Consider the following 13887-nt stretch of genomic DNA (forward strand, 5'->3'; position numbering starts at 1 on the left):
ATAGAGGTATTTTTTTTAGGGTACCTATTAAACAAGCCAACAAAAGCCATTCATGCCCCCTTAAAGTCATCCCATCGTGGTTGCTCTGAGGGTATGATCCAACACATACTCAAGGTTCGTCACAACTCTGGTTCGTCACAACTCTGATTTTCATTCGGAAATCGAAAATGAGACCGTGCACCTAATCACATATTCATGTATTCACCCTTAAACGCAAAGGCAACCCTGTGTGATCAGTATAATACAATTACATTAGTTATATACCTGCAATCCAAGGGTAAAAACCTTGGCAATCCTCCCTGAAGATTCTCCTTAAGAAAGTGTAACATCATAATCCTCCAATCAAATGTGACTTTTAAGAAAAATATCAAACCTAACAAGATAATTATCAAAATGATCAAAGTAGGAGACGAGAAAGAAAATGCAGGAACTAACCATAGCTGTATCTTTCCATTACCCACTACTCCATCTGCTATTAGAATATCCTTGTATAAGCAACTTTTGCAGATAAAACTACCACGGAGAGAATTTCTTAAGATGCTGAGAAATGGTTATGTTCCTCCTACGAAAGACTGCAAATCAGCATATACAAAAGCAGAGTACATATGTAAGAAAACTAAACAAGTAGGGTTCAAGGTTCAAACTTCAAACTACAGCAACAGTGTTTGTCTACTGTTTGATTTTCCAGTTATGTGCTGTCCGCGGCCCACTTGAAATGCCTTCATAAAATTTGGAGTCCAGCCTCTGATCATTCCAATCCTCGACAAATTCTGAAAACAAACCATGAGCAATCTCCGACGAAAGATCAGAAAAGAACATCTTTTTCTCTTCTTTCAGCCAGGTTGCAAACTCGTTGTTCTTAGAGAAGTAGTCATCCTTTGATATCTCTTGGAACTCAAGCTTCTGAAGAAATTTATAACAAATCCGTCACATCAATGACTTGAACTTCAAGATAAACTGAAATATCATTACCATCCAATCTACAAGTTTTTTTGTGAATTGAAATGAACATAGCAGCAGAATATCCTTCAATGCAAATTTTGAACGAATATTTATACTGGCTTAACCTAGTCCCATAGATTTAGTTTTAGCATATGATAATCCCAAAACAACTTTAAGAAGCAAACCGAAAAAATATAATGAATCAGAAGGTAAAAAAAAGAGGTCTGCTCACAATTCAAGTTAAACAAAACAATAACTGAGAGAATACTAATTTCAGGATTTTACTACTATACTCCATTCCCTTACTCAAGATAGGATCAACCACCAAACTAACCCCATGGGCCAAGCATACACAAATATAGTTATCTATGCACGAGCCACATATAATGTCATATAAATTGTGCATTAATGCATATTTTACTAAGTTCAGTACCACCGGGAGCCACATGACTTGGGTTTCCCCAGTTTTGAGATTTCTATCATGTACAGAAGCATGCTGCATGTATACAGCCCATCCCTGGGCAGCCCATATCCCTCAGAAAGTTCAAACGCATGATTGACTTCTCATAATTTCTGTTGGTGTTTTTAATTTTCTTACAGGTTCTTCCATCAACTAAATTCTAAAAGAGACAGAAAAATCCTCTTGGAATCTGGATACAGATACTATCTTACCAAATCCATGACAGAGAGTCACCAGCAGGTAAGTTTACACGATATATAGGGATTCAATGGTCAAAGTACCATATAGCTTAATTTTTGGCATACGGTCAGATACTTCCAAATGTGGCAAGCGGGAAAATATAATAGTACCATCATAATACATTTTGGTACGACTTCTAGGCTTGTAGCATGCATATGCAGCAATTGATTATGTTGTAATTTGCCAAAACGTCAACCACTCACATCTTTGAAAGTACAATCATTTAATCTAGTCAGTGAAGTAAGATTCGGAGCATTTTAGTTATCAATGAAGTTACAATTTCATGTCTTCAGGAGAGCCAAATAAAACTGGGATTATGAAGAGAGGAGAAAAAGGAAAAAATTTTCAATCCGCTATTGGATATGCTTTCATACCTATCCTTTATGCTAATTTTTCGAGAGACCTTGAGTGATGAAAGGGGAGGCTACGATAAATTTTAAAATGTTGGAGTAACAGTAGAAAATAAATTCATATGCTATATACAAAATATAATAGCCTTAAAGCTGACTTCAATAGTGCAGAATTCCAAAACTCACCTTCTGGTGGTCACCCTCGTGACGTTTACGTTTGTGCCTATCCTTTGACTTCTTTTCTGAGGCAAGAATAGCACATCAATATGATAAAATCATTCAGGGGGAAATTTTTGCATAGTTAGCAAGTATGAACAACAAAAGGAAATTAACTCCCCGAGGGTGAAGGGTCAAGCAACAGAAAGAAATTTGACCAATTAGCACATACTGATGATTTATATATCATGTCAAAGACTTTAACAGAATCAAGACCATCAAATAAATTGTATTTGTGGAAAAGTTAGCCAAAGAAGAGTACAATTCACGAGTACATAAGACAGGCCGTAATATGCCAATACAAAGTGGAAAGTGAACAATCAAAACAACTGCACCACTGAAACATGATTCATAAAATGAAGCAATTATATTAAGCAAATCATCAATACAGGAAATGGCAACTCATGATCAAATACATGTACAAGTGAAAGGATTGTGTTTACAGCTAAAATGACAAAACTCACAGTCAATTACATTCAGCAAGCAAAAGAAAAGTAAATTTTAATTTAATGGCCTACTATAAATGAGCATTTAGCTATGAAATTATCATAATTGAAGCACTCAGAACTCTACTTTAAATTATTATTTAAGTAAACTGAGCCTTTAGACTTTGCGAGTGTATAATAAATAATCTCACACTCAGATATTGTACTTCATTATTAGTCCTCCAAATATTTCCGTACAGCCTGTCCTATTATTATGAGTCAAGTTTGTAATTCTTTTCATGAAAAAATAGAGTTAAAAAAAACCTCAAATAGCCAAGCTATGGTTCCTCTAAAACAGACAACTTATCAACAACTTTTTGATTAATAATTTCCAGTAAGCAAACCAATCCAATGGCAAAGTGAGGACATAGTTTAGGAGTAGAGGGAAATCATAAGAAAGGATATGTACTCTATAAGAGTCCAATCCTCACTACTCAACTTGCCACACTCAACCTCCATCCAATTCAAATTTGCAATCTGCTGATTTAGAGAATCAATCTTGAATCACATATTACCATACTCCTCCATGACCCAAGCAATAAACTTTTTTACTGGTACTTAAGTTTTTCTAAAAGAACAAAGCTAGCATGACCATGAAGGTAAGAATCACTCCACCAACTTCAAGCTGAGCATTTCCAAGCCAAGAGTTCTGAAACCTCTAAGGAGAAGAAACCCACTCCCCAAAGCCACCTTCTACGAGGACATGATAACGATCTGAAGTGGATCTACGCAAAAGGGATTGCTGAACATTTGAGAAATGAAGATTCCAGTCCACTGAAATTAAGAACTTGTCCAGCTTAGAGAAAGAAGGAACCTCCCTCATGTTCGACCAAGTAAACTCCCCAATCAAAAGTGGGAGGTCCTTGAGAATAAACAAAGAGATAAATTCCATGAAGCACCTCATATTACTATAATGCCGAGAATTACCCGATCTTTCGTGCGGAAAGAAGATACTATTAGTATTAGTGTCACCCTAAGAACCCAAGGACCCAACTACTAATGTCTGAAAGTAGAAAGTTCCACTCACACTTATAGCTGTCACCATACTTACTCGCACCATACACCCCCGAGAAGGCCCAAAGGAAGTTGTCACTCCGGCTGTTAAAGATTATAGAAATCTAGTGAGAGCCACCATATTATCCTTATACTCAAACTTATTATGATCCCACAGGATTGTGATACCCCCAACGAGTTCACAACTGGGAGGGAAATCCAGTTCCCATTTCTTGAACCCCAAATCTCCCTAAAGACGGTAGGCGAAGAATCCTCTAGCTTTGTCGCCTGCAAACAAATGACACCAACTTTCCACTTTCGACCCTTAGCACGCTCCGAAATGCACGCCCACCTCTAACCCCTGCCCTCAAGAACAAGAACAACATCGAAAGACTTTCGCGCCAATATAACCAGGAACTTGCTTTTGAGCCCAACAATGAACACACCAGTTTTGCCCAAAGGCAAGGTTCTCAAATCCGCAGCTTAATCTCTCTCAACTACTTCCTTCTCGAACCCATCCTTCGAGAACAATGAGCTCCAGCCCTCATGAACAGTCCGGCCATGAGTGTTATCAGTTGAAGAAACTGGTGGATGAGATGTAAATCCCTTAGGCTGGACCCGAACAAAATTTAGTGGGTTGGATGGTAGATCTTGAAGATTTTGGGGTATATTTGAAGGTGTAGGGGGCATCTGGATTTGAGAAGGGGGCCGGGATTGTGGATAAGAGAAGAGAGGGGGTGGTAGCGGATGCATGGGTAAGGCCAGAAAGCTTGATGGGTAGAAGGGTTGGTGAAGAAATGATGTCACGGAGGTGGCATAAAGAAGCGTAGGTCAGAGAACGGGGATGGTGGTGGTTGGAAGAAATGAGGGTCAAACAAGTTTAAATATGAGGATGGTGGTGGGTGAAAAAGATAGTAGTTAATAAAGTATGGTGCCGAATGAACATGCCCTAAACCCTAAAGCAGTTTCATTTTCTTCGTGGAAAAAAATGAAATGTGCATAATGTTATTTTTTAATCCGAATGCATGAGCCAAAAAAACCTCCCTTTGCAAAAGAAAGGGATTTTACTTCTTGCAAACGACATAAACAAGACAAAACACCATCGTAAAACCAGAAATTATAAACCCTGAAACAAATTTAGACCCCTCAAAAAGATGCCATAATTTCAATTTCTCTGCTTTTTGAGCTAAGTTTATGCAACAGTTGTTGCAAAACAGAAAAAATTTCAAAGACAGATAATGAGAGAAGAAATTTCTTTTGGGGTTTCCAGAGGAAAGAAAATACAACAACAGCAATACAATGTCACCAGTAAATAAGTCACCAATTAATAAAGTACGCTGCTGAATGAACATTTGATCTCTTAAAATTCTGATTCCATCAAAACTTACAGATAGACAGAAAAAGAAAAACTCATTCTGCCAGTAGAGGGTTCTCGCAGAAACAACAATCCGAATCACAGAACTTAATAACTAGGAACAAAGCAAGCAAACTCCTACTAAAAGACTACTGCGGCATCAACTACTTTGGGGTCCCTTTAGCTCTGTAACTCGTCTCCAGAGCAAACTACTCCAAGTTAAAAAATGGATTTTGAGCTAATCTCCTTCTGCCTAACTATTCTACACCAATCCTCTAGTGACCGAAACTCATGATGTTCAGGTATGAGATGTGAAATTAAATTAGTTTATCTGATTGGGTATTTTAATGAGCTAGGAAGAAAATAACTACTGTGTAATTGCAGCAAGAGCCACATCAAGCCAAATCAATAATCAATAATTCGAAAATATTCACAGTTCTTGGCTGTAGAACACACATGCTGATTGCTGGAGCTCAACACCCCAAAACACACTTCTTTTTTGCTGCTATGTACACGATACATAATTGAACTTTCATCTTTAAACAGAATTATAAATTCAAATAAGTGAAAACAATCACTGGAAAAAAAGGGAAATTTCTGGATTAATGTAAGTAAAACCCAGAGTGAACGAAAAAATAACAAAATCAAATATAACACATAAGCAAGAAGAAAAAAACTGGAAAAAATAGTAGTATGACATATTACCTTTATCAGAGCGGTGCCTATGAGATTCACTCTCCTTTCTCTTCTCTTTCTTTTCTCTCTTTTTGCTCTTTCTTCCTCCTTCTTCTTCCTCACTTCTATGCCTCTTTCGGCTTTTCCTTTCACCTGCGTCAGATAACGTTAATAAATCATATGTGCGCATAGATTGAAAAATGATTCAAAAATTGAACCTCTATTGAGTTTTCTAGGGAAACAAATAGTATGAAAAGAGAGAGTTTCGAGACCTTCAGATGCAAACGGGGAAATTGAATCTCTCCTCTTCTTCTTGTCCTTCGATTTCTTTGCGCTTCCCATGATTTCTTCTCTGGAATCAAAATCAATGTAGAGAACGATCTGATTTATCCGAGTTTTCGGAGTGAATTGGAAGTATGAGAGAAGCCGGACGGCTGACGTGGCAATTTCAATATTCGTAAGCAAAATTATTTTTATTTTCACGTCAACGTTCATTTGGTAGGTCAAATTTGAGTACACAACAATGGATTTCCCCACAACATTAGTTTTCTTTTTTCTTCCCCTATTTTCCAAAATTTCTTTCTAGTGATTTTTAATTTTTTTAATGTGTATAAATCTTAATCCTGCCTACCTTGAATATCCCAAAATTCTTAAAATATCTTGAAAAATTAAATACTAGGTTGAATTTCACTATGAAGAATCAAATTTTAGTTCTCACAAAAAAAAATGTTCAGCTTACTTGAATATCCTAGTCCATCAATTTTTTTGAAGCAATCCCATGAGTTAAAAGGTCTTATAATCATCTGGTGCGTATAGGATGAGAAGATTCACATGTCCAGATTTATCATGTAAGGTGAGGTCCAAGGTAAACATGTCTTGGATGGTTACTTCTCAAAACAAAATTCAAAAACCCTAATGATTATCCAGAAATAATACTTATTGATAGAATAAAAGTAATTTTGCAGGCAGTTGGCAGTAATTGAGTTATTGTTATATTAATGAAGAACAACACATTTGGTGAAACACAAGATATTTCAATATATCTATGTATTTCTAAGATATTTTGTGTTCTAAAATTTATATAAAAAAAGAAGAAGATATTTATTTTTGTGTATCGTGAAAAAAAAAAGACAAACATTGAAGAAAAGGCTACATGCTACAATACAGGAAAACCGTATTTATCTAATTTTTGTAATTATATAAATGACCCCCATTAGTGTATTGTCAAATCTAAACCATACTGACAATTGCAAGATTCAAGCAAATATATATTAAGTCCGAATAATTTGCTTAAATACTAATCCAAATCATAAGAATGTAAGTTATAAACTGTTAAAGTTGAAATTTGCTTACATGATATTAGGGTGTGTCAACATTATTATTATTTTTACTTCTACATGCTTATTTGTGGGGGTTATGAAGAGCTTTCTCAAGGCCCCCGTTTCTCAAAAAAACTGGAGAGCTCAGTCAGGTTTTCTGGTGATTACTTCTCTGCTTTTCTTTCCTTGCTTGTTTGAGGTTCAGATCATGAAATGGATGATGATACTTTGCAACATGAATGAGATCACCAAGCTACTTACATGAAATCAGAACATGCAATGTTACAAATTAAAGACCTCAACTTTCATTATAACATTCTTCGATATGCGCGGAAAAAAAAAAGTGCCAGATATAAGAAGTAAGGACAATATTATTAAGCTTATGGTATACTGCTTGACTTATTGCAGCTTTTATCTGGTCCTCTCACTCTTTAAGACCTCAAATGTGTAATATAGGGAGTAGCTCATTCTGCGGATATGGTCACATTTCTTCAACCCCGACTCCTCCGGAGCAATCTCTTTAACCTGCCATGAACTCTCCTTTTCTTCAGCTCAATTCTGCTGAAACCATAACATTTCGTTCATCTGTTTACTCTCAATGATCACCCTCCTCATCGAAATGCATGATATGAATAATGGCTCTCACCCTGCCATTACCTCTAATTTTCAAGCTCAATTCTGCTGAAACCATAGCATTTCTTCAATCCTTGTTCTCTCATAACTTCTCTCACCCGTTCAACACCAACCCAATCACCAGACTCGGCATATATATTACTCAATAGAGCATAGTTTGCAGCGTTCTCTGGCTCTGATTTGATAAGCTGGTGCTCTAGCAGTGCAGCCATTTCAAATCTTCCGTGAATTTTACATGCTGATATCAATGAAGTCCAAATTCTTGGACTTGATTTCATGGGCATTGTCCTTACAATATCACAAGCATCTTCAATCTTACCAGATTTCCCGAGAAGATCAACAAAGCAAGCATAATGCTCCAAAGCTACTGGAATTTTGTCTTTAATCGCATTATTGAAGAGATTTTCTCCCTCCTCAACAAGGCCAGAATGGTTACAAGCAGACAAAATAGCCAGAAATGCAGGTGCATCTGGTTCTATCTTTCTCTCTTGCATCTGATAGTAGAGTTGTAAAGCCTCTCCAGCACAACCATGAATGCCATTGGCGCTTATTAAAGTGCTCCACGAAATAGAATCCTTAACGGGCATTTCATTGAAAATACGACGTGAAGAGACAATGCATCCACACTTTGAATACATATTTATCAGTGCGTTCCCAATGAAAATATTATAATTCAATCCAAACCTTAATATATAACCATGAACTCCACGTCCATACTTAAGCGAAGATAGAGTTGCGCAGGCTGTAACTATTGCCAATAAAGTCACATAGTTTTGCTCAATTCCTTCTGCTCTCATTCGCCTAAAGAGCTTCATAGCCTCTAAACCATCACTTCGTGAATAGCCCCCAATAATCGAACTCCACATCACAACATCTTTAGCTTTCGATCTCTCGAATATAAGTCTACCAGAGTGCATTGCTCCTCTGCACTTGCAGTACATATCTATCAAAGCTGTTGAAAAATGGTGATCTGTATCAAACCCCAGTCGAACAGCGCATCCATGAATTTCTTTTCCTTGTATAATGCAACCAAGTTCACCAAAAGCTGGAAGAACACTCACCAAAGTTACTCGGTTAGGTTTAAACCCTTCAACCTGCATCGCTCGGAGGCAACCGATAGCCAAATCATAGTTTTGATTAGCAATGCATCCCGAAATCATGGCAGTCCACGAAACCTCATTTTTAAACTCGATTCCATTAAAAACATGTAAAGCCATAAATGATTCATGACACTTCAAATACAAGTCAACAAGAGACGTCGACAGAAGAACTGAATTCTCAATGCTCTCATTCACAATAACAAGCGCATGAATCACTTTTCCTAATCTTAAATCCCCTGTATGAGAACAGAGAGACAAGATGCTAGCCAGCAACTCCGGTTTTGGCAGAAAACCACACAAATACATCTCCTTCATCATTTCCACTGCTCTTAAAAGACACCCATTTTGAGTATAGCAATTTATGATGGAATTCCACGAGACGGTGTCTCTCTGAGGCATTGCATCAAACACCTTGCGTGCCGAGTCAGTCTCTGAAGATTTCGCGTACATGGTGATGAGAGAATTGGAAACAAAAGGATCTGCATCAGACCCAGTTTTGAGGACTACGCCATGAAGTTGGACACCAAACTCATGGGACTGTTGAGAAGAGCATGCTTTGATGACTGAAGGAAGAACGAAAGTGTTTGAATCATAAAGTCCAGAAGGGTGAAGGTCTTGCTTATAGAATTTCAGTATTTGGTCATCAAGTCCTCTCAACACCATGTCTTTTACTTGACTGAGGATGATTGAGATTGGTTGAGCTAGGTGTGAGGTTGATGAGAACCGTCCGATCACAGGATGATGCATCAAGAGTGATACAACTCTTGTCCATGATAATAATTTCATGATTAGTTCTCTATTGGCTTAACACAAACTATCTATATTATAGTTTCTTGTGGTATGGGCCAGTCTTCACACTATGTCCAGCAGTACTCAATAAGGCCCACGCCAGCTTCATGATCAAGCCAGACACTCCTACGGCCTGGGTTCTCTACTCGACGGCCAAAAATCCATACTGCCATGAAGCCCCCTCGTAGGACCATGGCCCGATCAAGGTCCAATGCTTGCCAATTTAGAGTTCACGTGTTCATCACGTGACCAAGAGGCTTATAAATACATAGGATCCCACCACAAGATGGATCTCAACTCTTTACTTCTATGACTACAAATCTCATCACCTTCAACTAACTTGACCGTTGGAGTTTATTCGGCCGGCACCACACCATTGTCAAACGTCATTATCTACTCTCAGTGTAATCTTTACAAGATTGTCGAAGGTCTTTGATGAAGATCATATCATGCAAGCTAAAGAATCTTACGGAGAATCAAACTTTTCAATCAAAGAGTTCATGCCGCCGTGAATTAAGGGCTAAAAAGTCAAGCTAGTTATTAGTTTAGGATTAATTTTATGTAGGCTACGTTGCCTTTTGTAGTTAGAATTATATTCCTAGATTGTATTTTATTAGGACTAGAATATAGTACTGTATTAGGACTAATAGTATTTGGCGTAAAGAGCCAACTGATTTATCGTATTGGTATCAAAAAGAAATTAAACAAAAAATGAGATTTGTTCTCAAAACCGAGAGTTTTCTCTCAACTCAATCTTGTTCTTAATTCTGTTAAGATTAAGGATCTTATCATTAGTGTTTTTATTGAGAGACTCCTTTGAATGGCAACCGACGATGAGCGACTTGTTCATTGGAGAATAATGTACAGGCTTTACGTCAAGCCCTTCAAACCAGAACTTGAAACATTTAACAACGGTTGGCTCACTTTGAAGATGTGATCATTGCTAGCTGCAAGGGACGACATCAATGTAGTAGTACCCATAATAAAACCCGTCGTCACTCCCATGCTAGTTATTCCGGATCATCATCTGATTCTCAAGCACTCTTCGTCAAGGAAAAAAGAGTTAAATGTCGACATTGTAATTGTTGATCTCGAGATCATGGTTATTTCAACGAAGCATGTGAAAAAGGACAGCTGGAGTAACGACCTCAAGCTCTACCCGATTGTCTACCTCAATAGCTCGGAATACCAAGCTCACCAACTAAAGAATGCTTACATGAAAGTGGGCTCACAAACCATGCACGTCGAGTACCAACAAAATGGGTTGGAGGCAATACCATCAAATTCAACCATGGTGCAAATTAAGACAATGAATGTGGTAGACAAGGAATTTGACTTTTCCAATATAATTAGCTTAACTATTATTTCCTTGTACAAGTCAATAACCACAACCTTTACCCTTGAGAACAAGGGTAGTCTTGAAGGGGGAAGGAATGATGAAAATCACATCATGCAAGATGTAGAATCCCTATGGAGAATCAAGTTTCCCAATCAAAGAGTTCATGCCGCCGTGAATTAAAGAGTTCATGTCGCCGTGAATTAAGGGCTAAAAAGTCGAGCTAATTATTAGTTTAGAATTAGTTTTAAATAATAATAGTCTTCTAGGCTACGTTAGGCCTTTGTAGTTAGAATTATATTCCTAGATTGTATTTTATTAGGACTAGAAGATAGTACTGTATTAGGACTAATAGTCTTTAGCTATAAAGAGCCAATTGATTTATGGTATTGGTATCAAAAAGAAATTAAACAAAAAACAAGACTTGTTCTAAAAACTGAGTTTTCTCTCAACTCAATCTTGTTCTTAATTCTATTAAGATCAAGGTTCTCATCAGTCTCGATCGACTCTACTTTATTGCAGTTCATCGAGTCTACATTTGTGCTCTTGAAGTTTATATTCACTTCTTTGCGAAACCTAATGTAGCCAAATAAAAGCATATACAAACAACAAAACTGAATCATAAAGTCTTACTCTATACATCAATATTCACGACCTTTTCATGTTTTTATTTATTTATTTGCATATGAAAACATTGAAATCGCTCATCTTCGTTCACGTTTTCAACTTTTAGAAACAATACACCTAGGAATGATGCACCGGAACCCTCTAGGCAGACGAGGGCTTGGGGCCTCCACGCCACAGGTTGACGGCCACGCCTCTGCTCTCCTCCCTGTCCTCCTGACCGCCTTTACGACGTCCTTGCGGTTCATGTACCCCAACACTGTGATCTTGTTCAATATGGTGTCTATTTCCACACCCTTAACCCCTATTGTATCAACACAACTGAATCAAAATCTTCAACTGCATATTGGCAATGTCATATTGTGTTATGCAAATTGTGGGGGTTATATACATAATACCTTTAATCTTGCACAATGTTTTGCGTACGATTTTCGCGCAGGCATTGCACTTGCAGTGCATATTTACCTTCAATTCAACAACCTGGAATTCGAAATGAAAATTGAACCGATTAACAGAGTGAAAACATGAAAACTAATTAGTATAACCAATTTCAAAAGAATGAATACAGTATGCCGACCTCCATTGATCTTTGTTGCTGGGTTGGTCAGCTGATCAAGGCCAATTCAATATCAGTGTCTAGAAATATAGAGTTAGTGATAAGGAGGGGCTATAAGGAGGTGAGTGCAATGATTGTTGAAGTAGTTCATTATGGCAAATTAGCATGAGTGTGGCCATTCACCACCAATAAAGTACACACCACATACATGATGGAGGTAACTCACCTCACATGGTGATCCCATGATTTTGTGATAATTTCCTTATTTATGCTAATATACCTTAGGTTAGAAGCAAAGCCCTTTCCTTTATTCTTTATATGGGGTGGGAGTCCCACCATAATTAAGTATAGTCACTAGTGAGTATAGATTTCCTAAACATCTCTCAAACATCACTAGGGTATAATAATAAATTTGAGATAGTCTATTTATAAAAATACATACATTTTAAATTGATGTTGTAGTATATTTAACACATGATGTTGTATTTAACAAAGATAACAATGTATTTAACTGTCCCATACTTTTAATCTACCAGACCAACCCAAGGACTAACTATTAATTATTTAAGCTTAATTAATCATCTTTCATCATGAGATCTGAGTCTTTGCAGTGTTAGATCTAGAATTCAAAAACTTAACTCCACCCATGTAAGTTGGAATCAAGGGCGGACACAGTATTTTATCTGAAAAATATTCTTATTTTCCCGCCTTTCTTACTGTTAGAACGCATAACAGAGCATCCACAATGATGGACACTTGACCATAGGCATTAAAACTTGTGCAAACTCTCCATTATCAAGTGTGAGTCCCACAATGGGATTGCATTTTCAAGCATTCCATAGGCACATGTGTCAGAGAAAGGGTGGAAGAAAAAGAAGAATATGTGTCAAATTTTAATTTAGTTGTGAGTCCCGCATGTGGACTATTCACCAACAAACTAACACTTCATATATGGAGTCTCCAAAATTTGGTGGACTTTTGGAGTGTCAAAAATCCACCACTATAGGTGATGTGACATTTCGAACCACTAAAATTATAACGATTCAAAACTCAGTTTATACTCGTAAGTGCACGAATCAATAGTAGTATAACTTAGCAAATACGAGTGTCGAATCCACGAAGATTGAGTATTAATCTATCATAATTCCAAAATTCACTATAGACATCATCGAATAAAAACAAAAGATTATTTATGATTAGAAAATTATGAAATTAAAAGAGGAAATTATAAGAAACATGCAAAGAACAAACAAATGGGTAAGCTAGGGTTCCGATTTCACCATCTTTATTGTACTTAATCCTTCATGTATGTCAAATACCAAGTCCGCTAATTCATGTAATAGTCATGGCGTCTAACTTACTACGTCTATTCTTAATTTGCAACTATTCATGGCGTCTAGACTAGTTTTACAAAAAAGAACGTAATTGGATCTATGGCAACTTATGTAGTGATCACATGAATCCTAGCATATGGCGTCTATGTCTAGGCAGTCATGGTGTTAAATTGCAAGAAGCAATTCCCAATCCGAGCATGGCGTCTACTACGAATTGCATCAGAATAATCAAACCTACATGGTACCTAAGCATCATGGTTTAATCATCAATTAAGCACAACAACCAACACTTGGCATAGCAAAAAGAAATTAATAATTAATCAAACCAAATTCATTACTACGTCTATTCTTAATTTGCAACTATCCATGGCGTCTAGACTAGTTTAACAAAAAAGAACGCAATTGGATCTATGGCAACTTATGTAGCGATCACATGAATCCTAGCATATGGTGTCTATGTCTAGGCAATCATGGTGTTAAA

General features: G+C 37.1%; 3 protein-coding genes across 4 annotated transcripts; all 3 read right to left on the reverse strand.

The window, feature by feature from the left end:
- Positions 1–209: 209 nt before the first annotated feature.
- Positions 210–6148, reverse strand: LOC119992586 (style cell-cycle inhibitor 1-A). Of its 2 annotated transcripts, none has more exons than XM_038839362.1 (5): positions 5988–6148; positions 5746–5868; positions 2179–2234; positions 674–903; positions 210–580 (listed from the first exon to the last, which is right to left on the reverse strand). In XM_038839362.1, the coding sequence occupies exons 1-5, from the start codon at positions 6055–6057 to the stop codon at positions 514–516; spliced, it is 546 nt and encodes a 181-aa protein (XP_038695290.1). In that variant the 5' UTR covers positions 6058–6148; the 3' UTR covers positions 210–513. The 2 variants fall into 2 exon arrangements, with proteins under 2 accessions (XP_038695290.1, XP_038695291.1); XM_038839363.1 differs by having other exon boundaries at positions 210–562; positions 645–903.
- A 1122-nt stretch (positions 6149–7270) lies between these two features.
- Positions 7271–9744, reverse strand: LOC119992845 (pentatricopeptide repeat-containing protein At4g31070, mitochondrial). The gene has a single exon (XM_038839633.1). It carries the CDS (start codon positions 9551–9553, stop codon positions 7694–7696), a length of 1860 nt encoding a protein of 619 aa, XP_038695561.1. The 5' UTR covers positions 9554–9744; the 3' UTR covers positions 7271–7693.
- A 1785-nt stretch (positions 9745–11529) lies between these two features.
- Positions 11530–12314, reverse strand: LOC119993832 (heavy metal-associated isoprenylated plant protein 45-like). The gene is made up of 3 exons (XM_038841113.1): positions 12094–12314; positions 11915–11996; positions 11530–11820 (listed from the first exon to the last, which is right to left on the reverse strand). Exons 1-3 carry the CDS (start codon positions 12097–12099, stop codon positions 11615–11617), a joined length of 294 nt encoding a protein of 97 aa, XP_038697041.1. The 5' UTR covers positions 12100–12314; the 3' UTR covers positions 11530–11614.
- Positions 12315–13887: the final 1573 nt, after the last annotated feature.

Source organism: Tripterygium wilfordii, chromosome 23 (genome assembly GCF_013401445.1).
Source record: "Tripterygium wilfordii isolate XIE 37 chromosome 23, ASM1340144v1, whole genome shotgun sequence".
NCBI classification, from domain to species: domain Eukaryota; kingdom Viridiplantae; phylum Streptophyta; class Magnoliopsida; order Celastrales; family Celastraceae; genus Tripterygium; species Tripterygium wilfordii.